We start from the raw sequence: 25924 nt of genomic DNA, 5'->3' as shown, positions 1-25924 counted from the left end.
AGGTCACCGCCTACTAGAAGCTTCTCCACCCCACGAGTGGGAGGCAGACTAAGGACAAAACGATAGCATTTCTGGAAAAACCCCATGTGAAGGGACCAGTTCTCTTTCAGCTTTGCTTCTAATGCAGTAGGTTTTGCTTTTTAAAAAAAGTGTATTTGAGGGCCGGCAGGTGGCATAGTGGTTAAGGTGCTGGACTCCCGACTAACCATGGTCTAAGTTTTGGATCTGGCAGCTTGCTTTCTCCCTTTCCCCTTCTGTCTCTTTTTCTGTCTCTCTCAAGTCAATTAAAAAAATAATAATAATAATGAAATGAAATAAACAATTAAGAAAAAAAAGCTTATTTGGGGGCTGGCAGGTGGCATGGTGGTTTGAGTCCCAGACCTGGTGGCTTGCTTTCTCACTTTCCCTCTCTCTCTCTGTCTTTCCTCGGTCAAATTAAAAAAGAAATAATAATAACAATGATAGAAAATAAAATCAAATAAATAATTCTTTAAAAAATATTTATTTTATTTATTGTGAGAGAGAGTGTTGGGTATAGTATCCTCAGCTGGACTGGTGTATCTATGTTAGGTAAATTCACTTTACAAGCTAAGTGATGCGTAGTGATTGAATGTATATACAATTTTAAAAAAACATAAAAAAAGAAATAAAATAAAATGTAAAAATATCTGCAGGAAAAAAAGAGAGAGGGGGAGAAAGAGAGAAAGCCACTCTCAACAGGGTCTCGTGCCACAACTCCCCCAACTCTTTTCCACCAGCCCTCAAGGGCAGCGGCTATCTCTCACACTTCTCTGACCCTTCTCTGCCCACAGAGGAGCTCACAGGGGGACCCATCCTGACGTTCTTATTTTCCACTCTTCCTGTCCCTCACAGACACCTGACCCCACTCCTCATGATGTCACAGGGACAGCACCAAAGTCAGACGGCCCTCTGTAGATACTCCCACTGACTTCCAGAAGGAGGGAGGGTGTGGTCATCCTGATAGAAGGATGAGGTCCGTAAGGGTATTCACCTCAGCTGGCCAATCTCTGAACAGAGAGTTAGATCATCAGATTGGAGCCAGCCTTTTCATCTCTCAAGTGGAACTAAGCACCCCCTATTTCTGGCTTGGAGAGTCACACCAGGTTTCTGAGAGCAGGGGAAGCGAAGTTGCCATTTAGCGGAGTCACTAACACGCATGTTCCTGAGCCATGTTCCTGCAGCAATTAGGGTGGAACCCACAACAATTACACATGACCTCCAAGCCCTTAGTAATTACCCTATGAACTTCCCAATCATTCATAGCAATTAGCTGGGAGCTAATTTGCACTCTAAAGTTCCCCTTGGGAAGGCAGAGTTAACCCCAGTCCCCAACTCCTGCCAGGATGCTATCTCCCAGGTAATTACCCTGACGGGGCTTTGCTGTCTAATTACAAGTGATGACTTCTCTCCGCTTCTTCAGGCCTAGAAAATGAGATGGGTTTATCCCATCTCTGTGCCAAAGCCCAAGACTCATCATTTGATTGTCAAATATGGTGGAAATTATTTAAGAAACATTTGACTTATATTCCCATTAACATGGTATAGTTAGGATATTTGCCTAGAAAGAAGGGAACCTCTTCATTCCTGTTTGCTGGCCCTTTAGTGACTCTCAGAGCCTTCTATAGCTAGAACATCATCGGGCCTCTTGCTAACCCTGTGGCATCAATGGAGGATGGTCATCCTTATCCTCTCACAAAGGGGAAACTGAGACCAGAAGGTTCACCAACATGCAGAGACGAGTAAAGCCAGCCAGGCTTCCAATCCGCTTGCGGAAGCATGCAGCCCCCAGCTCCCAGCAGGACCCAGCCGGGGATGGGGTCCGAGCAGCACTCACAGCACCACAAGGCTGGTGAGGTTCTGGAAGGCGTAGTCGGGGATGTGGCTGATGCGGTTGAGGGCCAGGGTCATGGCCTGCAGGGCAGGGAGGTTGTTGAGGGCCCTGACAGGGATCTCCGTGAGGGCATTGTCGTCCAGCCAGAGGTGGCGGAGGGAGGACAGCCCCTCAAAGCTCCTCTCCGGGACCAGGGAGATGAGGTTGGCATCTAGGCGCCTGGTGGAAGAGAGGATGGAGAGGGGTCAATCCAAGGCAAGATGCAGACCCGACTGTGGGGCTAGGCTGTGCCAGCCAGAACTCCAACAGGGCCTCCAAGCTTCTCTGAGACTGAAGCTGTGACTTGGCCATCACTTATCCTTGTACCTCATCTCTTCAAGGTCCCATGTTTGGCCTTGATTCCAACCCACAATTTTTGATCTTTTATGCTATGCATTTCTACTACAACCCCGCCTCTCCCTCTCAGACCCAAGATGAATCCATAGCCTGTTCGTGAACAACCACTATTTCTCCCCGTGCGGTTCCTGGCTCTGGGCATGACATAACTCCTTCCAACCCTACCCCCTCCAAAGCCATGTAACAGATAGAGTCCCAGCATGGGTACAGGGAAATCTCCTCTGCCAGGACCTAACCAAAGGAAAATGCCTCCGAAATGTCACCCATCACTAGCATCACCTGTTCCTTTTCCTCTCAAGAACTCAGTAGTTTGATGGGGCTCCTGCCAAACCCTGGGCCTTCTTGCTCAGTTGACTACCTATGGTGGTCCCTGAGTGCCAGAGCAGAAGTCTTTGATTTGCTGCCTCTCAGAAGAAGTAAACAGACAGTAGATGATCTTGTCTGCGCATCATCAAAGGTTCAAGAGGGATGTGAGAACTGTGGATCCAGACTCCAGAAGACCATAGCAGTCTAGCAAAGCAAAGAGACTGCTCCTCTTAGCTTTCTACAGACGTACTCAAGTCATGATCTTGTCTACCAGTGTGTTACCACCTGCCTTCTAGCTTGGGACCTGAACTGAAACCCCAGTACTCTATGTGCCTATGATGTGAGTCTACCCTTAGACTTGACTATCTTGAAAGGAAGCTTAGTCTGAGCTATGGTCTTCACATGGCATCTAAGCCATGGAAACCCCAGCTCTCCACCATGGCCCCAAAGCTCCATTATTTCAAACCCAAAGGAGACTTGACGTAACCAGGAGGGTAAGAAGAGATAACTTCCTTTTATCCCAATAGCACAAAGCCACTTTAGAAGGCCCAACAATACTGCCATCTTTTCCCTAAGCCATTTCATCAGTGTTCTCCCTGTCAAAAGTGTCAAGTGCTCCTAAGAGAAGCTCCTCAGCTCACCAGGAGGGGCCATGAGTGGACAGGTAAACACCAAAGCCTGGGGTGTGAGAGCAAGTGCCCTCCCCACCTTTGAAAGCTACAGTTAGGAAAGACCTCCCATCCATATCAAACCTGACCTGATGGGACCCAAATCTCCATAGTGAGTACCTTCTGCTGGTAAGGCCTGTCACCCCATACGGTTCTCCAATGATACCCACCACACCCTTGAGGATTTCTCTGACTATGGCTGGATCACCTGGGGAGCTTTTTCGAAGTACACACTCTCAAGCCCTCCCTAGGTTGGTCTAGTTTAGAGGAGCAGGGCGTGGGAACTACCTCATCAAAAGAGGTCTCCCATAGAGGCTGGAGGATGGCATTCATAGAGAAAGCCCTCATAATAGTTCTGCCCCGGAAACAGTGGGCAGTAAACACATGCTACTAGGAAGACAGCAGCCCTGCCCCTACTTGTTGAGCCCACAGTCCAAAAGGAAGCCAGGCCAATATCCACAGTGCAGTACCACAGTTGGGAGGTACTAGGTCCAGGGCAGCTGATCCAGGTCACTGGGAAGGATCCAGGAGAAAGTGGCACTTCTTCTTTTTTTTTTTTTTTTTGAGAGGTTTTCGCTATAGGGCACGTGCGCTCACCAGACAGACAGAAAGTGAGAAATCACTCCCCGGGGGAATGGTCATACCGCAATCCCTTCCCCTCCATTCTCCTCTTGGGATCTTGGGCACACGCGCCTGGCGTGAGTTTTAAGCCACCGGGTCCGGGACGTGAACTGCGGTTGACTACGTGGGAGTCCAGCGACATAGTCATTACGCTAACTGCTGGTTCCCGAGAAAGTGGCACTTCTAACGAGACCTAAAGGCTGAAGTAGGATCAGCAGGAGAGGAAGTGGTGGGAAAGAGCTGCAAGCAGAGGGAACAACTTATGGGGAATAGCAAATAAAGCATTAAACATTGCAGTGGGGTAAGAATGAGAGAGCAGAACAGTGAAGCTTGCAGGCCTTACAAGTGGTGCACCTCAGTTACAGGTAGTTACAGGAAACAGGGAGTCACTGCAGGTTTTAAGCAAAGGAAGGACATAACCAGATTTCTTTTAAGAAAGCTCTCCTACAGCCCACACAGGCATTGCAGAGGGACAGTACTGGAGGCAGAAGGTCAGCAGAGTATTGCTTTGCACAAACATCTTGTCTAGAGAAGCACAGTCATATCTGTTTGCACTAGAGGCTTGAGAAGTAACCTTGACCACTCTGTGTCCAGGCCCAGAATTTCTTCTCGTAATGGAAATCCCTGCTGTTCTTGACTTGGGATGAGGAAGTGCCAGTCTGGCAGGTTCCTTGACACAGTAAATTTATCCAGAGGGTTCTGGGGGTATCTTAGCACTGCATAACGAAGGCTTCCTTCCTCAACCCCACACACAGTGTGCCTGGGCTCCACCAGCCAACAACTATGCATGGTATGTCAGCGTCATCTTGCCCCTATCCCATGCCTACCCAGAAAACTGAGCCTGGAAAATGACAACCCACCCACACGGGAATCCAAGACACTTCCTGGCCTGACATAGCCTTTGTGACCGCAGCACCACCAAGAAGCTCAGCCAGTCACAGGCATAGCATCCTCCCCAAAGAGCTGTGTCCCCTGTAAATTGGTACAGCCACCACGGAACAGTATGGAGGTTCCTAAAAACCCCAAAATAGAACTGCTGTACGATCCAGCAATCCCACGACTGGGCATACTTCCAAAGGAGAGGAACTGAGTGTGTCATAGAGATGTCTGCCTTCCACATTTATTATAATGCTGTTCACCGTAGCCAAGAGACCAAATGGAGTGTCTGTTAGCAGATAGACAGATCAAGAAAATGTGGTGCCATACAATGGGATACTATTCAGCCATTTATAAGAAGGAAATCCTGGTGTTCAAAGCAACACAGACAAGCCTGGAGACCATTATATTAAGTGAAATAACCCAGGCCCAGAAAGAGGAAAAAATGCATGTTCTAATTCGTACTTGGCAACTGAAAGAGTTGGTCTGTAGAAGAAGAGAGTAGGAGAGTGATTACTAGAGACTGAGGCAGGCAGTGGGTAGAGGCAATAGAGAATGTTAGTTAAGAGATGTAAACCTGCAGTTAGATAAGAGGAATGGTTTCTGGGATTCTATAGCAAAGTAGAATAACAATAATTTACTGTACATTTCAGAATGACTAAAAGAGAGCATTCTCAATGGTCCCAGCACAAAGTAACAATGAGGTTTGAGATGATGGATATGCTAATTATTCTGATTTGATCATTCCGCATTATATTCATGAACTGAAAAATCACATTGCACCCCCATGTGGTAACTGAGAAGAGCTCAAGTCCCTGTAATTTTCACAACCTGTAAAGATGACATTTTGCAAGTGAGAAAAAAGAGGGTAAGAGATACAGAGAGGTTAAGTAACTTGCCCAAGGTCGTACATCTAGTAAATATTAATGCTGGGGCCTAAGCCCAGATAATTCAATTCTATTTTTTTAAGAATCATCTTTTTAATTTTATGTATTATTATTATTATTTTATTTTTAGAATTATTTTATTTTATTTTTATTCATTGTCATTATTTTATTTATTTAAAGCTGACCATAGAGAGAGAGAGAGAGGGAAAAGGAAAGTAAGAAAACAAGCTGCCAGGTCCGGAACTCGAACTATGGTCAGCCATGTGGGGTTCCAGCCACTTTACCACCATGCCACCTGCCAGCCCCATATATCATTATTTTAATCTGACCAGAGAGAGAGAAAGTGAGAAAGCAAGCCGTCAGGTCCAGGACTCGAACCATAGTCATCATGCGGGAGTCCAGTGCTTCAACTACTATGCCACCTGCCAGCCCCTGGATAATCCAATTCTGTAGCACAAGTCCCTGACTGTTACCGTATCACTAACACACTCCCAAAGTCACCATGCTTATGTGCCTCACTGATTTCTACACAACCTGAATGCTCCCAGAACCCCTTATCCCCTTACTCCCTCAACAGTTGCTGGCACCTACGTACCTGCCTGTCCACCTCCTCAAGGAGGCCTAGGGCTATATGGTTCAGCTTGTCATGTGGGCCCCTCTCATCCCACCCCTACTGGGGTTCTAGTGGGTGTGTCAGATCTTTTTCGAGATCTTTGCTCCTTGACATGTGGTACCTGGACACCAGTCTCAGAATCACCTGGAAGATTGTTAGAATTGCAAACTCTTGGACCCTACCCCAGACTCAGTACATCAAAACCTAAATTTTCATCTGATGTCCAAACAGTACATTAACTTATAAGCACATTCGTGTTGTTAACGCACTGAGCCAGGTCTTCTCAAGTTGCTGATGCTCTGTTCTGGTGACCGCGGATAACCAGACTAGAGGAGAATGAATGAGGAGGAAGAAGGCCATTTCTCCCTGTGGTCAGCGCTCAGCTGTCTCTGGGGACCTTGCTCTTAGATTTGATCATCAGCTGTTCTGAAAGATGAGGACTCTCCCTCATTCTCTTGGATATGCTGATGTTAGTAGCAGGCTCTATGTTCAGTTATGAATCCCCAGCACCGAGGATGATACCCAGTTCACAATGGCACTCACTGGGGTTTTGAATAAATGAGCTGAATGAATGCCCTGCCCCCCCCACGCCCCGCTCCACTGGCCTAGCCAAGCATACCAGGCTGTTGAAGATCAGCACCACCTCTCCCAGCAGGGATGGTCAGGTCTCCTGACTTTCTTGCTTCCATACCTTTTTCTGTAGTGGTGAAGACTCTCCTCCCCTCTTCCTCCCTCCACACATGAACCCCTGGCAGATGCCCAGACTCCCCCGTGCCCCTGGAGAGGCCCTCTCAATGGAGTATTATCAGATTTCCCAGAGACTGCAGACAGATACCTCTACCCTGAGTCCCACTTAGGCCCACACAGAAGTTGTCTTCGGGCCAGTGCGGATGGGCAAAGTGGGCACAGATTTCAGACATCCTCAGAAGGTCAAGGTGATAAACCACCAGATGGGGGCGCTGGGGAAGGGTTGGAGCCTGGCTTAGCTGCCGGGTCTGGGACTGGCTTCCTGCAATGCCTATCTGATGGGTAAATTAGCAAACAACCCAGGAAACCGGACTTGCCAAGAGAGGTGGTGCCTCCTTCTCAACCTTAGGGGAAGGTTGGATTGAAGGAACCTCCAGACTTTCCGCTGTCAGAGATCCCATCTCCGTCATGGCCTACGGACCTTCTGGCATGGTGGAGTAAGCCAGAGCTGGGAAAGGAAGGGGCCACAGACCTGTTCCTAATACGTGGGGTCAGGGACATGCCAAAGGGGGAAAGCAAGTCAACTGGCAAATGGAGAAAGTGGGTGAACACATGGAAGAAAGTGGTCAGGCCTGTATTTGTGTTTGGGGTGAGCAGAGAGTTCAAGCATTTCACTCAGGCCAGGAGGGCTCAGGATGGTAAGTCTCAGCCCAGGGTAGCCTTGTCGGACGTAGTGAATACATGCTGCCCACTTTGATTTGAATTTTAAATAACAAGTAATTTTTAGCATAATAGGTTGCATGCGATACTTGGGACAATGCCCAGTTAAATCTGAACGTTAGATGCTCAGGAATTGCCTTTCAGTATGAGCAGGCCCCGCGCATCTTTGTATTTGATCTGGCAGCTCTGATCCAGTGGCTCCTATGAACGTGGAAGAAGTGCGGGTGTAGCCAACAGGTCGGTCTGGCCGCAAAGTACCCGTTTCACCTTTCACACAGGTTTCCTCAGTTGTGTTTTGACAATGTGCCTGCCCCAGAGACTATTCAGATGCACAGCTCAGAGCCTGTCACTGGCTGTCTTTATCCTTCTCTCCTCTAACACAGAGGCTCTGAGACCCCTGGGAGGAAGTGGAAACCTAGAAATGGCAGGTTCTCCTGGTGTTTTGGGCTGTGAGGACAAAATGATCCCTTAGAGTGTTTTGGGGTGAGTTCCCCAAACAGCCTAGAGAGGGTGGAGGAGGCAGCAGGAGGGCAAGGAGTAGTCTAGGTTCTACCTTCTTGTGTCCTATCTGGTTCTTAGGGGGCCTCCATCATGGGTCAGACCCTGGCTGCAAAAAAAATCCTTGCACTCTCTACCCACCCAACCCCTGAGAGAATGGGGCACTCTCTGAGGAAATCTCCCCTTGAGTTGGGGGGCTCCCTTGGGATTCCCCATCCTCTGCCATCTAGGGCTCAGGGGCGGCTGAAGGAGCTTCTGGACAACCAGCAGAACTTGCCATCTGGGACTATGAACCTTTGTGAGAGGTTCCCTGCCGGCAGGTGGGAGAACCAATCCTGACCGGCTCTGGTTTGGCAGGAAGAAGGGAGCAATTATACCAATTAAGCTCTGGAATAAAATCAACAACCTCCAACAGCTCTTCTCTTTCTCCCACGTGGGCCTGGGCCCCTCCAGTGATTTCTGATGATAATTCTTACCTGCGGTAATCGGACAGATTAGTAGGGACCTCGCAGGCCAGTTAGGGCTTGCTTGGGCTCTGGGGAAATAGCTTAACCTCTCTAGGGCCAAATTGCTCCTCATACTCCCCCAGCCTGGGGGGCTGAGGCCAAGGCAGGGAGAGAGGCAGGAAAGGAGGGAGGAGGGCTGGGGCCCCTTTCCTCCAAGTGCTGAGGAGGAGGTGGTATGAAAGTCACCTGCTATAGGACAACCCCGAGATCCGAGGCCACAAGAGCCTGGTCCAAATTGACTGCTGTAAGGTGAAGACCCCACAGGGAGCAAGATGCAGCAGAAGAGCTACAGGGTGACAGCAGGCAGTCACTCACCGACTGGCCGAGGAGGACAACAGCGTAAACTCAGGCTCGTGCTGTTTCTGGGTTCTTGGTCACCCCTCAATTCCGGGTTATTTGGACTTGAGCATCTGTTTTCCTGAAAGGCCTTCCCATCCTATGGAAAGGCTCCTTCTCAGCTAAGGAGAACAGTCCCAGCACAGGTCCTGAGGGGATGGTGGCTGTGAGCCGCAGCTAGCGAAGGGGCGGGCAGGGTCTGTCCTAGAGGTATAAGCCAAGCCTGGAACCCAAGGGGTGGGCCAGACCCAGCTCCAGGAAGTTCCCTTCCAGCTCCTTCTCTGTGTAGTCTGGGCTGCCAAGGACCCCCGGCCCACCATCTTCCATCTTGGGTGCTTCTGGTCTCCTTCAGGTCAACACTCTCCTACTGAGCTCTCCACATGAACCAGATGGCCAATGTCTGCGTCACTGACATGGTGGTGACTGGGCACGTGTGACTGTCGTGTACTTCAGATGTGGCCAGCATGACTAGGGCACTAGATTTTTCATTTTATTCCATTTTAACGGACACGTGCAGCCAGTGCCTGTCTCAGCTTGGTGCAGCTCTGAGGAGTTGGCCAGGCCCCACACGGGACACTAGGGGTACGGAGATGAGTGCGATTCCACTCTTGCCCTTGAGGAGCTCACAGGATGGCAAGGAACAAATAAACAACCAAATATGCCTCAGGGCGTGTGTGTGGAGGGGGATGGAAGTAAGAGAAGGGGGGAGGACTGTGGGTCACATACCCCAAGAGTTGAGGGTGTGAATCACTCAGCCTAGGAGGGTGGGACAGGCTTCCAGAAGAGCTGGTGAAGTGACATGCTGAGCCTTGAGGAATGACCAGATTTCACCAAGTGAGCAAGAGGACCAAGCATCTCTGGCAGAGAAGGCATGAACAGAGGGGAGGGAAGAAACTCGTCGTGCACGCTGGGAGCAGAAAATCCCCGTGAGTTAGGAGTGAGGGCTTGGGCAAGATGGAAAGGCACCGTGAAGGGCACGGGTGGCCCTTGGGGGCTTTATAACGTGAACTTCAGCTTGGGCACTGGGAGGTCTGAGGTCGGGAAAGGTGGCCCCGTGTGGGAAGATGCCTGGGCCTGCTGCCACACAGAGTTCTGTCACTTCAGACAAGTCCCTTCGTCACACAGGGAGGGCTGGCTCTGAGGGTCCATGTGGCTCTGTCCTTCTAGGAGCCTATGCCTCCTTTGGGCAAGTTCTTCTATGCTGCGTCCCTGTATCCTCAAGACAGGGCCTTGGCGAGCAGGCCGACTCACAGGCATGCGGTGGCCTGCAGAAGCTTGGGCAGCCAACCCCCACCCCATGCCCCAAGCATCTCGAGATGACTGAAGTTCTACCACGTGGACAATGTTACTTTTTTAGAGTGTAGAAGTGTGTGTTATTGTCAAAAAAGAAAAATCGGGCAAGTGTTATTAGGTAGCTTTCTAGCAGGGAACAGCTTTCTGAGGGACTCTTCTAGAAATGAGACCCAGACTCGGAACACAGGCTACTTTGGGCCAGAGAAGAGGGCAGCTGGCAGGATGGCCAGTTGAGATGGGAAATGCAGAGGCCAACTCTAGACCTTAGAACAATTTTTCCCAAGTACCCACCCAAGGAAGATTGCTTTTCTCTCCTATTATACTGGGGCACTCTGGAGGCCACGAGCTGCAGGCCCTCTTGCCCTGAAACTTGCCCACAGTGGATGTTCAGTTTCTGGGGTTTTCTTTCTTTATGTATTTCTTCTTTGAAAGAGAGACAGGCACTCTCAATGGGGTACTTCAGGCTGCGATCCCACCCCTCACAGGCCCGTGCGTGCGTCCCTAGCATGCACAGAGAGACCTCAGGACGTGAACCCAGGACCTTCCCAGATGTCCGCAGCATTGCGGAGTACTGCGTTACAGCTGTGCCACTGCAGCTGGCCCTCAACCCGCTTCTCATTGATCAAGTCACGGGTGCTGCCAGCACTTCAGAGGACTGTTGGCTGAGAAGAGACCACGGTCATAGAGTGAGCACTGAAAGGGACACCAATCAACCAGGGAGGAGACCAAGTGGCTTTGTCGGGGTGATGGAGCAGAGAGAGGGCAGAGCTCAAGGAGCTGTTGGTTTGGACTCCGGCTTCTGAGTCTCAGGCTCACTTCTCTCCTGTCCTGTTCTCTTTGGGAGAAAAAGGTGCTCACCAACTCCTCCCCACAGACGGTGCCACAGGAAGGCCTCCCAGAGCCCCTTCCCTGTCACTGGCAGAGGTCCCGTAAAGACCTTAGTCTTCAAGAGCCATTTCTTGGCAGCATCCAACACTTGGGTCCCATTTCTTGGGTCCTAGCTGTGCCTCGGCACATCTGACTCCATCACCAGGCCCTCCCAGAGAGAGCAAAAGTCCAGTAAAGTCCAAAGACAAAAACTCTTGGGAGTTGGTGTCTGAGCCCTTGTGGGGGTAGCCCCCGTGACAGGCATGAGGAGCATGGAGCAGGCCAAATGACCCTCAGAAGCTTGGGGTGGAGGCAGACATCCCAGCAGGGGCAGGGTGTGTGGGGTGAAGGTGAATGAAGCCTCGAACTGCTTCTCAATCCGACTCAGGACTAAAGGAGAGGAGCGGCTGGGGTGGGGGCGGGGGAGGGGGCAACTCTGCTCTCCCTCTGGACCGGGCATCTGCATTTGTTTCTGGAAAGTGACTTCATGGGCTCTGATTTATGCTACCTAATAAGAGCCTTCTCTTCTCACTGTCAGCCTTTCAATAGATCAAAAGTGGGATATTAAAATGAAGGCAATTCAGACTTCTCCGGCTACGCTAATGCCAGGACCACCCTTCCCCCACCTGTCAGGAGAACTGATAGGTGTGCAGAACCGGGAAGCAGAGAAGTGCTTCCTTTGTGCACATCAAAGGGCGGTACCTGAGCACTGCTCCAGGGCCACCCCTGCGCTCTGTGCTGCAGCAGCTAGAAAATAATTACCCGCCCTGCAGGAGGGAGGCGTGGAGGAGGCTGCACTCAGCCTTTGTGAGTGCCCCTGAAGACACAGACCTACAGATCTGGGCGCCAGGCCAGCTTTGTGGGTGACAATCCCGGAATCCTGGGGTGGGGACTGTAAAAAGCCATCTCATCCATCCCCGGCCTCCAGCCATTGAATTCCAGACATTAGGCTAGTTTCTGGGGACCTTCTTGGCTGTTCAAGATGTGCTTGGGAGCTGGGTCCTGTGGTTTCCTGCGCCTAGACGCCTGTTCTTGGCAAAGGGCGGCTGTGGTTGGTGGAGGATGAGGCAGATGGGGATTTTCCCAACTTGCCTCTCTAGAGAACAGGCAGGGACGTCAGAGGCTTAGGGAGTATAAGCGACATTCCAGTGTCTTAAAGCTACTTAAAAGATGTCTCTGCAGACTCCGCGGTGATAGGCACCAGGGAACCCAAACCACATGTTAACACTTCTAAAGAGACCACAGAAGGAGGGGGAGAAGCAGCAGGGGAAGTCCTTATCAGCTCTGGCTTCCCTGAGAAGGTTCCAGTCCTTTCCACAAGCCATTTCCTCTCTCATGCCCAAGGACTCCCAGGCTCCCTGTGGACCAGTGCAAGAACTGGAGAGCTTACACCTGTGTGGTATTAATCCCCTCCTCCTCCACCTCCGTGCCACCTATCTATCTGTCTGTCCGTCCACCTACCCATCCATCATCTATCCATCCATCTGCTCTCACAGACCAGAGAACCCCCGTCCATGCTGTGATCTGGCACAGAATTCTATCACTTCCAGTCAACTCCGGACTTGGACGCAGGTTTCAAGATCCCTTCCCTGAAACGGCTTTCTCCCCAGCCTCATCTCTCAGAAGGTCCCTTCGATTCTCCATTTTATCTCCAAAGATGCCTCTCTCCTACCTCCTCCTCCCAGACCACAGGGTCTATTCATCCCTATGCCTTTGTATAGGCGGAAATCCCTGTTAGAAATGTGTTTCTCCCTCTTCTCTTCAAAGCTCTCCTTAAAACTCTTCGTTTCCAGAGCCTCTTGACCGAACCCTGTCTGCGCTGTTCCTTTCCATATTCAGTATCTTCTTGGTCCTTCCTGAGTGATCCACAAGTACCTATCACACCCCACCCTGTGCTAAACTGTGGGCACACAGGAGACTAACCAGAGGCCCTCCCCTCCGGCCTAGGAAGGAAATAAGTAAAATACATTCAAGTTGTTTCCAGTTGAAACTAGGAAAGCTTGATCATCTCATTGCTACACCTATGAAGATACAGGACAAAAAAGATGAAAACTTAGACTATGACCAAAAGCAACACATAAGTGACGTCTGGCAACATCTCTGCTAAAGTCAACCTCAATGGAACTGAGGACAACAGCCGATAATGAGTGGCTCTCCTCGAGTTTGCCTTGTAAAACAGAGTGGTCCTGCCCACCTAGATGGAAGATGAAAGGCGTTTCCTGCCTCCACATCTGCTGATTCTGGGTCAGAGTCCAGAACACTGGACAGCCATGCCGTGTACATATTGCACAAGTAATGTCTTGGGGTGGCCACTGTCCTATCCACCAGTACCATCAGCTTCGTGTGTCGGCGTTCACTCAGAGGCTCCATTTCCCTGAAAATAGTGTGGCAGGAAGGAGAAGGCAGGGGCTGAGAATTGAACCTCATTCTAGAAGGTGAGTTTCCTCAAGGCAAGGGCATCCTGGGACGGATAGTGGGCAGCCTTGGTGGTTTTACATCTAAGGTGAAGTTCCCTCACCTGAGGATCTTCTTACACTCTGATGCCCATGGGGAACCCCAGACATTCAGTCGCTTGTCTCAGAATGGAGACTAAGCTCAGCATCATCTAGAATTTCCTCTGCTGAGTCGAATGTCCAGCCAGGGTGGCAAACCACTGGGCAGACTTCCATACCAACCTCGGTGGAGAGATTCAGGAAGGAGGGATATGATCCCATTGCAAGACACCAAAGCTCCACCAGATGAATATCTGCTTTGCTTAGATGCTCAGAGTTGGCGTGGGATTGTATACACCAACCTGATCTCCAGCTGTGTATCTGAGATGCTGATGGAACCAGCCCTGGGAAGTGAGAAGGCTAAACCGTGGGAAAGTCACACTGCCTCCCTAGGAACAGATGCCACATCTAGACAAGATTTTCTCTACTCAAAGATAAGGAGAACAGGCAGAGGCTCAGAGACGTCATTGTAGCCAGGTTCACAGCGGCATTATTCACAATTGCCAAAAGGTGGGAGCAACCCAGCGTCCATTGATGGGTGAACGGATAAACCAAAGGTAGTACATGTGTACAATGAGTATTATTCATCCACAAAACAGAAGGGAAGTCCAGCACAGGCTACATCATAGATGGATCTCAAGGATATTATACGAAGTGAAATGATCTGGTCACAAGAGAACAAATACTGTATGACTCCCCTCAGGTGAGGTTCCTAGAGTAGTCAAATTCAAAGAGACAGACAGCAGATTGGTGGCTGCCAGGGAGAAATAGGGAGTTATTGTTTCATGAACAGAGTTTCAGTTTTACAAGATGAAAAGAAGTCTGTGGATGGGTTGTGGTCACAGTTGCACAACAATGTAAATGTATTTAATGAATTGCACACTTATCAATAATTAGGATGGTAAATTTTGTTTATATGTACTTTGTCACAATTTTAAAAATATCTTTTAAAAAAGACAAGAAGAGGGACCAGCAGATGGTGTAATGGTTATTTTGCTGGACTCCCAGTAGTCGACTGTGGTTCGAGTCCTGGACCTGGTAGATTAAAACTCATGCCAGGTGCATGTGCGTGCATACCTAAGATCCCAAGAGGAGAATGGAGGAGATGGGATTATGGCATGGCCATCCTCCCTGGGGAGTGATTTCTTGCTTTCTGTCTCTCCAGGGAGTGCATACACCTTACAGCAAAAAAATCTCTCTCTCTCTCTCTCAAAGAAGAAGAAGAAGAAGAAGAAGAAGAAAAGAAAGAAAGAAAGAAAGAAAGAAAGAAAGAAAGAAAGAAATTTAAAGCAATGACATTAAAAAAAACTCTGAAGAATAGGAAGAGGTAGTGTCTTGACAACTCGGAGAAAAGACACCTTTCTGAAAATAATTTATTACTATTGTAGAATAAGGGGGGGGGAGCAGAAGTTATTGGCATCTTCAATAAGGTACAAGATATCATGACTTCTATGGAACAGGAACACAAGTCCATAAAAAGAAAAAAAAAAAGTTGAGGTAATAGAACAGCATAAAATGCAGAAAAAGAAATCATCAGATGGCATAATGGTTACATCACTGGACTCCCACATAGTCAACTGCAGTTTGAATACTGAACCTGGCAGCTCAAAACTCACGCTGGGTGCTTGTGTGTACATGCCCAAAACCCCAAGAGGAGAATGGAGGAGAAGGGATTGTGGTGTGGCCATCCCCCCTGGGGAGGGTTTCTCATTTTCTGTCTTTCTCTGTCTCTCTGGTGAACACAAGCACCCAGTAGCAAAACAAACAAACAAACAAAAACCTCTCTAAAAAATACGCAGAAAAATAAAGATAAGTTTCAAAGACAAACTGAAATGCAAATGGAGTTAGGTGGAAGATTGCAAGTAGAGTTGACAGAGACAAATTTAGATTTGCATTGCCCGTGATACTGAGTGGGACTGGCCCTGCAGGAAACGGAACCAACAATGGGAGAACAAACAGGAGATACTCCCCTTGAAGTCAGAATGAAAGGACAAAGAGATAAAAGTTATGAAAATGAAGATGAGCTAAATAGGAAAGAGAATTAAACTTGAGTTTAAGAATTGTAGGTGTTCCAGAGGATTAAACTCAGAATGAATGGAGAAGCACATGAGAGCTGTAATTGAAAGAAAACATCTGAAGTTGAAAAAAAAAATTATAGATTTAAAATGTTTATTGTGTTTCAAGCACACTGAATGAAAAAAGATGTATACCTAGACACCTTCTGGCAATGTTTTCGATTGTAAGGATAAAGGAAAAAATCCTATAAGCACTCATATAAAGGAACATGCTACCCTCAAAGAACAAAATAATAAGGTTGACCTCAGAATTTTCTGCCCACTACATACCAGAGGAAAAATGCAGCCATACTGTGGATTCTAAGAAAAGAGGTTGTGATCCAAGATTTTTTTTTTTTTTTTTTTTTTTGTAGTTTGTTATCAGGTGCATGAGCTCACCAGAGAGAGAAAGAGAAAGAAAGGGAAAGGGAGGAATCACCCCTCCAGGGGGATGGCCACACCATAATCCCTTCTCTTCCATTCTCCTCTTGGGATTCTGGGCAGGTATGCTTAGGGTGTTTCCTAAACCACCAGATGGAGGACTCCAACCACACAGTCAGCCATGTGGTATCCAGTTGTCTTGACCACCACGCCACTGACTGGCCCAACCCAGGATTTTTATATCCAGTCAGTTGGATAATTTTTATGAAGTCTACAAAAATATGTTCTTAACTATGTAAGGGATCTAAAATATAGTAGCCAGGTGTTGTTCTTGTAGGAAAAAAAAATTACTCAAAGATGTGCTATAGGCAATTAAGAGATAATTAAGATGAACTCAAGAATGAAGTGGGTTTTGTTTTTATTTTTTTGAGAGAGAGTTTTGCAATAGAGCACATGAGCTCACTGGCGAGACACAGAGAGACAGAAAGCGAGAAATCACCCCCCAGGTATGGGGGTAGCCACACCTCAATCCCTTCTCCTTCATTTTCCTCTTTGGATTTTGGGCATGCATGCACATGTGCCTGGCTTGAGTTTCAAACCTCTGGACCCAGGACTCGAATTGTTTGGCCATATGAGAGTCCAGCAATGTAACCATTACACCATCTGGTAGTCCCAAGAATGAAGAATTTGGGACCAGCAGTTAGCGTAATGGCTATGTCGCTGGACTCCCACGTAGTCGACCACGGTTCGAGTCCCAGACCCGGTGGCTTAAACTCACACCGGGAGCATGTGCGTGTGTGCCCAAGATCCCAAGAGGAGAATGGAGGAGAAGGGATTGCGGCATGGCCACCCCCCCTGGGGGGTGATTTCCTGCTTTCTGTCTCTCTGTCTCTCTCTATCTGTCTGGCGAGCACATGTGCCCTATAGCAAAAACCTCTCCAAAAAAAAAAAAAAAAAGAATGAAGAATTCTTGATTTCTGCTTGTAGGCAGGATGGAATAGCAGGGATGGGGCCCATCCTTTGCCTCAAAAAAACTGAAAAACAACTCATTTCAGACACTGGACAGCAGGCAGTACCAGACAATGGTTTCTAGAGAAAGGAAACCAAAGATACGAGCCTCATGAATGCCCTAGCTTCGAGACCAAGACAGGGAACCCAGACAGAAACCATGGTTCTCCCTAAGTTGAGGGGAGTCCAGAGTTTGGGAAGGGGTCAAGGAGGCCCATATTTTAGGTACAGTGAACCAAGAAGAGAGGAAAGGAGAGGGAGGGAGAGAGAAGAGAACAGTAGAAGCATCATAGAAGCATTAAAAGAGAGAAAAAAAACCTCTAAAACATGTTGGAAGTGAGACAAAACATATCATTTATACTTTTCTAGAATATAACCTATTTCCTTACAAAGTCATTTAATATATTAGCCCAGAGCAAAATGATTTTGATGAAAGGAATAATTCTCAGAAAATACAAAGCCCAAACTAAGAAATAAAAAAAATCAGAAGAAAACAAACACCAAGAAGAATTGAGAAATATTGCCAAATAATTCACTTCTCAAACACGGGTTCTGGGCCCAAGCAAGTTGTCAGTGAATTCTTCCAAGCTTTCAAGTAAAAATAATACTCTGAGGTCAAGTCTGTGGTGCAGTTGTGATGTTCTGTATAAGAAAAGCTGGATCCCACATGGTGACTGTGGTTTGAGCCCCTAGTCCAGTCCCCCAAAACACACACATGCCCAAGATCTGATGGACTGAGGGTTCAAAGAAGGGAATCTTACGGTAACTGGACTTTGGGTGTTTCGCTCTCTCTCTCTCTCTCTCTGTCTCTGTCCCCCTTGTGTGTGCATAGATGTTCTAACATGAATAAGGAAAAAATTATTGGTCACACTTTAGAAATCATGTCTAGAATGATATCTAGTTCACTGTTGGAACTCAATTTAGCCTAATAACAAAAGTTCCCAGAGGGATAAAATGACCTATAGCTTTTTTCATTTATGAAGATTTTATTAGGGTATAAATATTGTTTAAGTTTAATACTGGCAACAGAATACAATAAGAATAATCCACCACTATCAAGATAGGGTTATCCTTGAGATCAGCAGATGTCATGGTGATTAAGGCGCTGGACTCCCACATGGCTGACTAAGTCCTGGATCCAGTGACTTGAAACATGCTAGGTACGTGTACATGCATGCCTAGATTCCCAAGAGGAGAATGGAGGAGAAAGGATTTTAGCATAGCCATCTCCCCTGGGAGTGATTCTCAATTTCTCCCTCTTTCTCTCTCTCTGGAGTGATTCTCAATTTCTCTCTCTCTCTCTCTCTCTCTCTGGTGAACTTATGAACCCTATGGCAAAAACCTAAAATAAGTAAGTAAGTAAGTAAGTAAATAAATAAATAGGTTAGGGTTAGCCCAAAAACATTACAGTGATTAAAATAATGAATTCTATTACAGTTAGCGGGCTCAAAATATATAATCTTAATATATACAGAAGAGTAACATAGTAATATCCAAAAATTCTAAGTTTAAAAAAGATTTTTTCAAAATGGCAAAGACTTTATGTTAAAGAATATCCAGCATTATACTTTATGAGAAAATACTAAAGATTTTCCTATTAAAACCTGCAATAAGATAGTTCATTACCATATTCGCTAATAATTATTTTTGAGAGTTCTAATGCATAAGACATACAAATTGAAATACAAGATATAATTATTATTTACAAATAATGTTAGATGCCTATCAAAACCAAAAGAATCAATGGTAAAACCCTCAAAATTAATAAAAGAATTCAATGAAGTGGACAAAGAGAAATATGAATACCTCAATACTTTCCTAAGTTTCAACAATAAATAGAAGAGACAATGTTGAAAACATTACCTTCACATTAGTTATAGTAGCCAAAAAAATGTTTAGAAACAAACAAAAACCAATAAATGTCATGAAATAATTCTAGCAAGAAATATATGGACTCTTAATGAAAAACAACAAAAACTACATTAGATGGTAAAAGATGTTTTAACTGTCAGAGGGTGCATGCACTTGCCAGAGAGAGACTAAGATAGAAAAAGAGAGAAAACTCACCAGTGGAGTGTGGTCATGCCATAATTCCTTTTTCTCCATATCTCCATCTTGTTGGTATCTGGGGCACATACAATAAGCAGCTAGGACCAATATTCACACTGTGGTAGCCATGTGGGATCTGGCTCCTCTAGCTGTTAGACTACCAGGTCGGCCCATGAAAGATGTTTTGAATTAAGAGAAATAATAAATCCTGTAGAGGGTTACCAGCAGTTGGCATAATGGCTATGTCGCTGGGCTCCCATGTAGTCGACTGTGATTTGAGTCCCAGACCTGGTGGCTTAAGCTCACGCCAGGCACGTGTGCGTGCCCAAGATCCTGAGAGGAGAATGGAGGAGAAGAAATTGCAGCATGGCCATCCCCCATGGGGGATGATTTCTCACTTTCTGTCTCTCTGTCTCTCTGTCTTTTTGGCAAGCACACATGCCCTATAGCAAAAAAAGAAAAAGAAAAAGAAAAAGAAAACCAAACAAACAAACAAAAAACACCTCTCAAAAAAAAAAAAAATCCTGTAGAGAAATACTAAATTTTCTAATTATCTTAAGTCTCTACAATTCAGTTTATAAACAATTGAGATTTCAATGGGACTTTTTTTTTTTGGCAGTGAGGGGGCACCCTTGCAAAATAAAAGTTTATATCGTAAAATAAATAGGTGAGAAAATAGTAACAGAAAAATAGAGACTTCCTCTATCAGACATTAATAAAAATCCACAGAGAAACTACCAGAGCTAACAAATGAGTACAGCAAAGCTACAGGATATAAGATTAATCTATAAAAATTCATTGTATTCCTATATATTTGCACTGAGCAACCCAACAAAGACATTAAGAAAACAATCTCATTTACAATAGCATCAACAAAAATTAAAGGTCCATTCACAGCTATGTGCACTGGCTGTTGCTGCTTGCTATTCTGAGGCCACATGGAAGGCTCAGGTTTCATTTTTAGCCCATCCTAAAGAAAAACTGGAGTCAGTGACACACAACTATAGTTCCAGCTATTTCAAAGGCTAAAACTGGAGGAGCACATCAAAGTGAGACCCTGTCCAAAAAAAACAACACATACTGCATATAATAATAAAATGTACAGGAACAAGTTTAACAAAAAAGTACAAAGCCTATATTCTAAAAACTATAATATCTTGTTGAAAGAAGTTAAGGAATATCTAAATAAGTGGAAAGATATCCCATATTCATGGATTGGAAACTATAATATTGTTAAGATGAGAATACTCCCCAGATTGATAAGTAGATTTAATGCAATCACTATTAAATTTCCAGTAACTCTTTTTTTAAGAAAATAAATTAAACAAGTTGACCTTAAAATTCATATGGGAAGTCAGGGAGCCAAAATTGCCAAAACAACTTTAAAAAGGACAAAGTTGAAAGACTCACTCTGATTTCAAAACTTACCACAAAGCTACAGTAATCAAGACCATATAGTACTGGTATAAGGACAGACATAGATCAAGTGACTAGAATTCAAAGTTCATAAGTACATTCTTACATTTATAGGCAATTGATTATCAAGAAGAGTGCTAAAACAATTTAGTGGGCAGAAACATTCTTTTCCAAGAATAGTGTTTAGGGTGATGAAAATGTTTTGCTGTGGCTATCTACATGCAAAAGAATAAAACTGAACCTCCACCTACTTTGTACATGTGTGAACCATATACGAAAATTAACTTAAAATGGTTTGAAGATCTAACACTGTAAAACTCTCAGAAGAAAATACAGACATAAATATTCCTGACCTAGGATTAGTCAATGCTTTTTTTTTTTTTTTTTTTTTTTTCTGTTTTAATTTGCCAGAAGGCATGTGTGGTCACCAGAGGAGACAGAAAGAGAGAGGGAAAATGAGAAAGCAACACCCATGGGTATGGTCATGCTGTAATCCCTTCTCCTCCATTTTTCCCTCCTTTTGGAATTTTGGGCATGCATACACACACACCCAGTATATTTTTTTTTTTATGCTGCCAGGTCTAAGAATTGAACCACTCAGTCACATAGGAGTCAGTCACCTTAACCACTAGGCTACAGGCTGGCCCCAGGCAATCCTTTCTTGACAAAACACCATAAGTATGATAAACAAAAGAAAAACATTAATTTATCAGACTTCATTAAAATAGAAAATTTTGTGTTTCAAAGAATACCATCAAGAGAGTGAAAATCAAAAAGACAGACTATGAGAAAAATAACTGAAAATCATATTATTTGATAAGAGACTTGAATCGCAAAAAAACAGACTATGAGAAAAATATCTGAAAAATCATATTATTTGATAAGAGACTTGAATCTATAATATATAATAACCTGTTACAACTCAACAATAAAAAGACAACCAAATTAGGAAATGGGCAGATTGGGGCTGGCAAGTGGCATGGTGGATAAAAGCACTGGATTCCCACATGATCGACCATGGTTCGAGTCCTGGATCTGGCGGTGACTTTCTTTCTTGCTTTCCCTTTCTCTCTCTCTGTCTCTCTCTGGTCAAATTAAAAAATAATAATAACAAAAATGGAATTAATTAAATAAATAATTATTTTTTTTAAAAAAATGGGCAGGTGATATGAATAGACATTTTCCCCAAAGAACACATATGAATGGTGAATAAGCACATGAAATGATGTTCAACATCGTTAGTCATGGGGAAATGCAAGTTAAAACCACAATGAAATACCATTTCACACCCTCTAGGATGGCTATACTCAAAAAGACAATAACAAGCGTTGGCAAGGATGTAGTGAAATTGGAATACTCATATAATGATGGTGGAGATAGAACCTTGTGCAGCCACTTTGGAAAATAGTTTGATAGTTTTTCAAAAAGTTGTACATGGCATTACCATATGATTGAGCAATTCCAGTTCTAATTATATACCCAAAATAATTGAAAAGATAAGTCTACACAAAAACTGGCACAAAAACATTTGTAGTAGTGTTATTCATGATACCCAAAAAGTAGAAACTACCCAAACATCTAGCAATTGATCAATAGATAAAACAAAATGTGGTATATCCATACAGCAGAATTTTCTTCAGTCATTAAAATATGAAGTATTGAGGGGGACCAGCAGATGGTGTAATGGTTACATCACTGGACTTCCACGTAGTCGACGGTGGTTCAAGTCATAGAACCAGTGGTTTACAACTCATGCCGGGCGTGTGTGTGTGCATGCCCAAATTCCTGAGAGGAGAAGGGAGGAAAAGGGATTGTGGTATGGCCATTCCCACCAGGGGGTTATTTCTCACTTTCTCTTTGTCTCTCTCTGTCTCTCCAGTAAGTGCATGCACCCTACAGCAAAAATCTCTCCTAAAAAAGAAAAAAAAAAAAAAAAAGAAATGTTGATACAGATATGAATGCATATGTGGATGAACCTTAAAAACATTATGCTAATGATGAACAGAAAAAAGTCAGAGGCAAAAAGCTATGTATTATATGATTCTATTTGTATGACATGTCCAGAACGGGCACGTCCAGACAGAAAGTGGACTGGGGGTTGTTAGGAATGGGGTTAAGGGCAATAAGGAATGACTGTGAGCAAGTAAAAGTTTTTTGGGGGGAAGATGAAATGTTCTAGAATTATATAGCAGTGACAGTTGCACAATTTTGCAAATGTACTAACCACTGAGTTACAGACCTTAAATGAATGCATTTTATCTCAATTTCTAAAAAAAATGCTTAAAGCTAAAAATCTTAAACCAATTTTAAAGAGACAATAAACCAGGCCTCAACATAATATGTAAAGATTTAACATATTATGAAGGAAGCATGTGTGTTTGTATGAGTGCGTCCATACAGAAATGCACAGACATGTTAACAAGCATTGTGTCTGGGTGGTAGAACTGTGGGTGATTTTTATTTCCTTCTTATTTTTTTATTTTCTAAATTTTCTACAATGAGTCAGAGTAAAAATAAACATGTTTTTTAAAAACAAAGTGCGTCAGTGTATAATTAAGTCCCAGGCTGTTGGAGTGCTGAGATGAGGGGGGCCGGCCAGGGAGCATGGCATGACGCCTGCAGCCTGAGCTGAGAAGCGCAGGGAAGGGGAAGATTCAGGAACATGCAGTGCAAGGAGACTTATTTGTTCCATCCCACCTTCTCTGGGTCTACCTTCCCTGGATCTCCTACCCTGCCAGTCACCAGGTCTTGGCATAGTAATCTCAGGGCCAGGCCTCCTCTTCCTGACCACACAGCCACTGCTGTGGCCCAGGCCTATCCTGCATCATTCTCTTAGCTGCCCTACTGCCCTCAGCAGAGGTTCGGAGGCCCACTGTGGACAGGTAGCCCCACTATGCTCTCAGAGACACACGCCTTTCTCCATGAAAGCCCTGCAGTGGCTCTCCAGCTGTCACTGTAGGCCCCAACCCTCTCTGCAGACCGATCTCCTGCACACAGGCTTCTCCCAGGCAGTCTGGCAGACAGGGCTGCAAGCACAGGAAGATAGTCCTGCCCCAAACCAAGCTACCATTCTCAAAATCCAATCAAGCCACAATTCTTGAAATCCAACATTACATCCCCAGGCCTCCCATCAGCTGCCTTCACACTTGGCTCAGGCTCTTCTTCTAGTCAAAGCAGACCTTCCACCTCCACCAGGACAACAACCCTTATTGCACCTTCAGAACCCAGCTCTGACCCTGGCATATTCACAGATGCGCAGCAGTGCTAGCTCCTGCCATTCCTGTGGCACTCTGGACCTCGCACATGTACCTGTGTGTTCTAGCACGCACCATTTGTGATGATAAACATACTGATGGCAGTGGCATCAACGCCCGGCACAGCAAAGGTGCTCAACACAGATCTGACAACGAGAAGGTAATGGGCGGAGCGACCCATGCTTACTCATGCCGGGAGACTGGCTGCCCAGAAGGCCCATCCGGAGGTCAGGGGTTGAGGAAGCCTCTGTTCCCCTCTGGGTAATTGTGCAAGGGCCACAGTCCTTGTCCCCACAAGGGCCTTCTCTAGCTTCTCACCACGGGTTTCTCTGAACTGCCATCGACCTCCACTAGTGGAGGACTAGTGGAAAATGATGACACTGCAGAGACAGTTCCGGAGACTGGTCTAAAAATAGTACCAATATCAGGCCGCCACCTACTGTGCACTCAGGACGCCCTACACTGAGCTCTTTCTATGCATCTGCTCATAAGTCTTCAAACAGCCACCTATTGTTCCCAGTTTACAGATGACAAAATCGAGGCTCAGAGGGTTTAGACAATTTGCTTGTGAATCTTTGTCTAGAAAATGGCAGAGCTGGCTTTCAAAGAAAAACTGCAATTGTTTTCAGAGAAAGGCCCTAAATTCACACAGCACACTTTCAGCTGAAAGGAGACAGAGTCTCTGGGCTGCCGCAAGCAAGTGTCCCAGACTAAGTCGGGAATGAAGCATGCCAGGCTCTGGGCAGAGCCTCCACGGCCAGAGGTGTTGAAGACCTCGATTAAGAACAGAGTGCGAGCACCCAGGTATGTGCTTGGCACCCAGCCCATGCTCTCGAGGGCTCCCTTTCCTTCTTCCTTCTGACTTCCAAGACTCCGAGCAGCTGGGGCACAGACTGAGAGCACTTGTCAGGTCTTATCAGGGAGAGGGACAAGCCAGGACGGTCCTGTCTGCCCTTTCTCAGAACTTTCAGGCCTGGCCGAAAGGTTACCATTTAGTGTCCCAGCTCCCCAAATCCGAAAACCCCTCTATACAATATCCGCAGGGGATTTAGTGTCCATGCCCACACCCCGGCCCTTCCTGCCAACCTGAATTCTGATGAGAATTTGCCATGGCGCTGGCAACAGGAAGCTGCAGGCAGGCTCCAGGTCCAGCAGGGCTTTGGGTTCAGCTGGTGCTGGCTGAATGACAAAGCATCGTGCCGCGGCCTGCCCACCGAAACTTTCATCTACTCGAGTGCATGGTCCATCCCTCAAAGCCCAGAGACTGCACCCACTTTCCGGATGGGAAAGTCAAGACTAAGAGAGGAGAGAGTTAGGAAGACTGAAGATGCCTGGCTCTGGTGTCTAGTGTGCCCCATGTTCCCAGTGGGCGCAGGGTCAGATGGACTCATTCTAAGAGGACTTCCTAGAAGAGGTGAGGACTGCATTGATGTAGGTAGCAGAAAGGCAAGGCTTTGCAGAAAGAAGAGAAGAGGCATCCTGGTCTGAGAAACAGCTTAGTCAAGGCTTGGAAGTAGGAGACAGACATGTTTACGGAGCTGAGCGGAAGAAGGCAGAATGTGGCTCTTTTGCTGTGGAGAGCAGGGAATAGGGAAGCAAGATGAAAACAGGTCCCTCCCCACCCTGGGACCAGCAGTTAGCGTAATGGCTATGTTGCTGGACTCCCATGTAGTCGACTGTGGTTCAAGTCCCGGACCTGGTGGCTTAAACTCACGCCAGGCGCCTTTGTGTGCCTGCCCAAGATCTCGAGAGGAGAAGGGATTGAGGCATGGCTGTCCCCCCTGGGGGGTGATTTCTTACTTTCTGTCTCTCTCTGTTTTTCTGGGGAGCGCACGTACCCTATAGCAAAAACCTCTCCACAAAAAGAAAAAGAAAGCAGGTCCCTCTCCAAGGCACACTTGCCCCTGTGGGTCAGGGGATGTGGTAACTGCTGATCGGAGCAGATGACCTAAGTGGTGCCATCTGGTAACTCAGGCCCCACCGTTGGCCACCTCCCTCCCATCCACTCTACCTCCACAAATGACAGAACGACTGGACGAGGGAACCAGGCTACCTGGTTTATCTCCCAACCACCTCCCTTGCCCGACACACACCAGGCTGCCCCCTCCCTCTTCAGTCCTCCTCTCCCTCCTCTCTTCTCTTTC

The 25924-nt window shown here is 46.2% G+C and overlaps 1 protein-coding gene across 1 annotated transcript in view; it reads right to left on the bottom strand.

The window, feature by feature from the left end:
• LGR6 (leucine rich repeat containing G protein-coupled receptor 6) overlaps window positions 1-25924 on the bottom strand; it is a 135763-nt gene that overhangs the window by 48359 nt on the left and 61480 nt on the right. Inside the window, exon 6 of the mRNA XM_006159347.2 lies at window positions 1856-2071. Coding sequence (XP_006159409.1) covers window positions 1856-2071 — 216 coding nt within the window. The remainder of the gene's footprint in view (window positions 1-1855; window positions 2072-25924) is intronic.

This window comes from Tupaia chinensis, unplaced genomic scaffold (assembly GCF_000334495.1).
Source record: "Tupaia chinensis unplaced genomic scaffold, TupChi_1.0 Scaffold000627_1, whole genome shotgun sequence".
In the NCBI taxonomy this organism is placed as follows: Eukaryota; Metazoa; Chordata; class Mammalia; order Scandentia; family Tupaiidae; genus Tupaia; species Tupaia belangeri.
The sequence above is the reverse complement of the archived record's forward strand: the minus strand, read 5'-3'. Positions and strand labels throughout refer to the sequence as shown.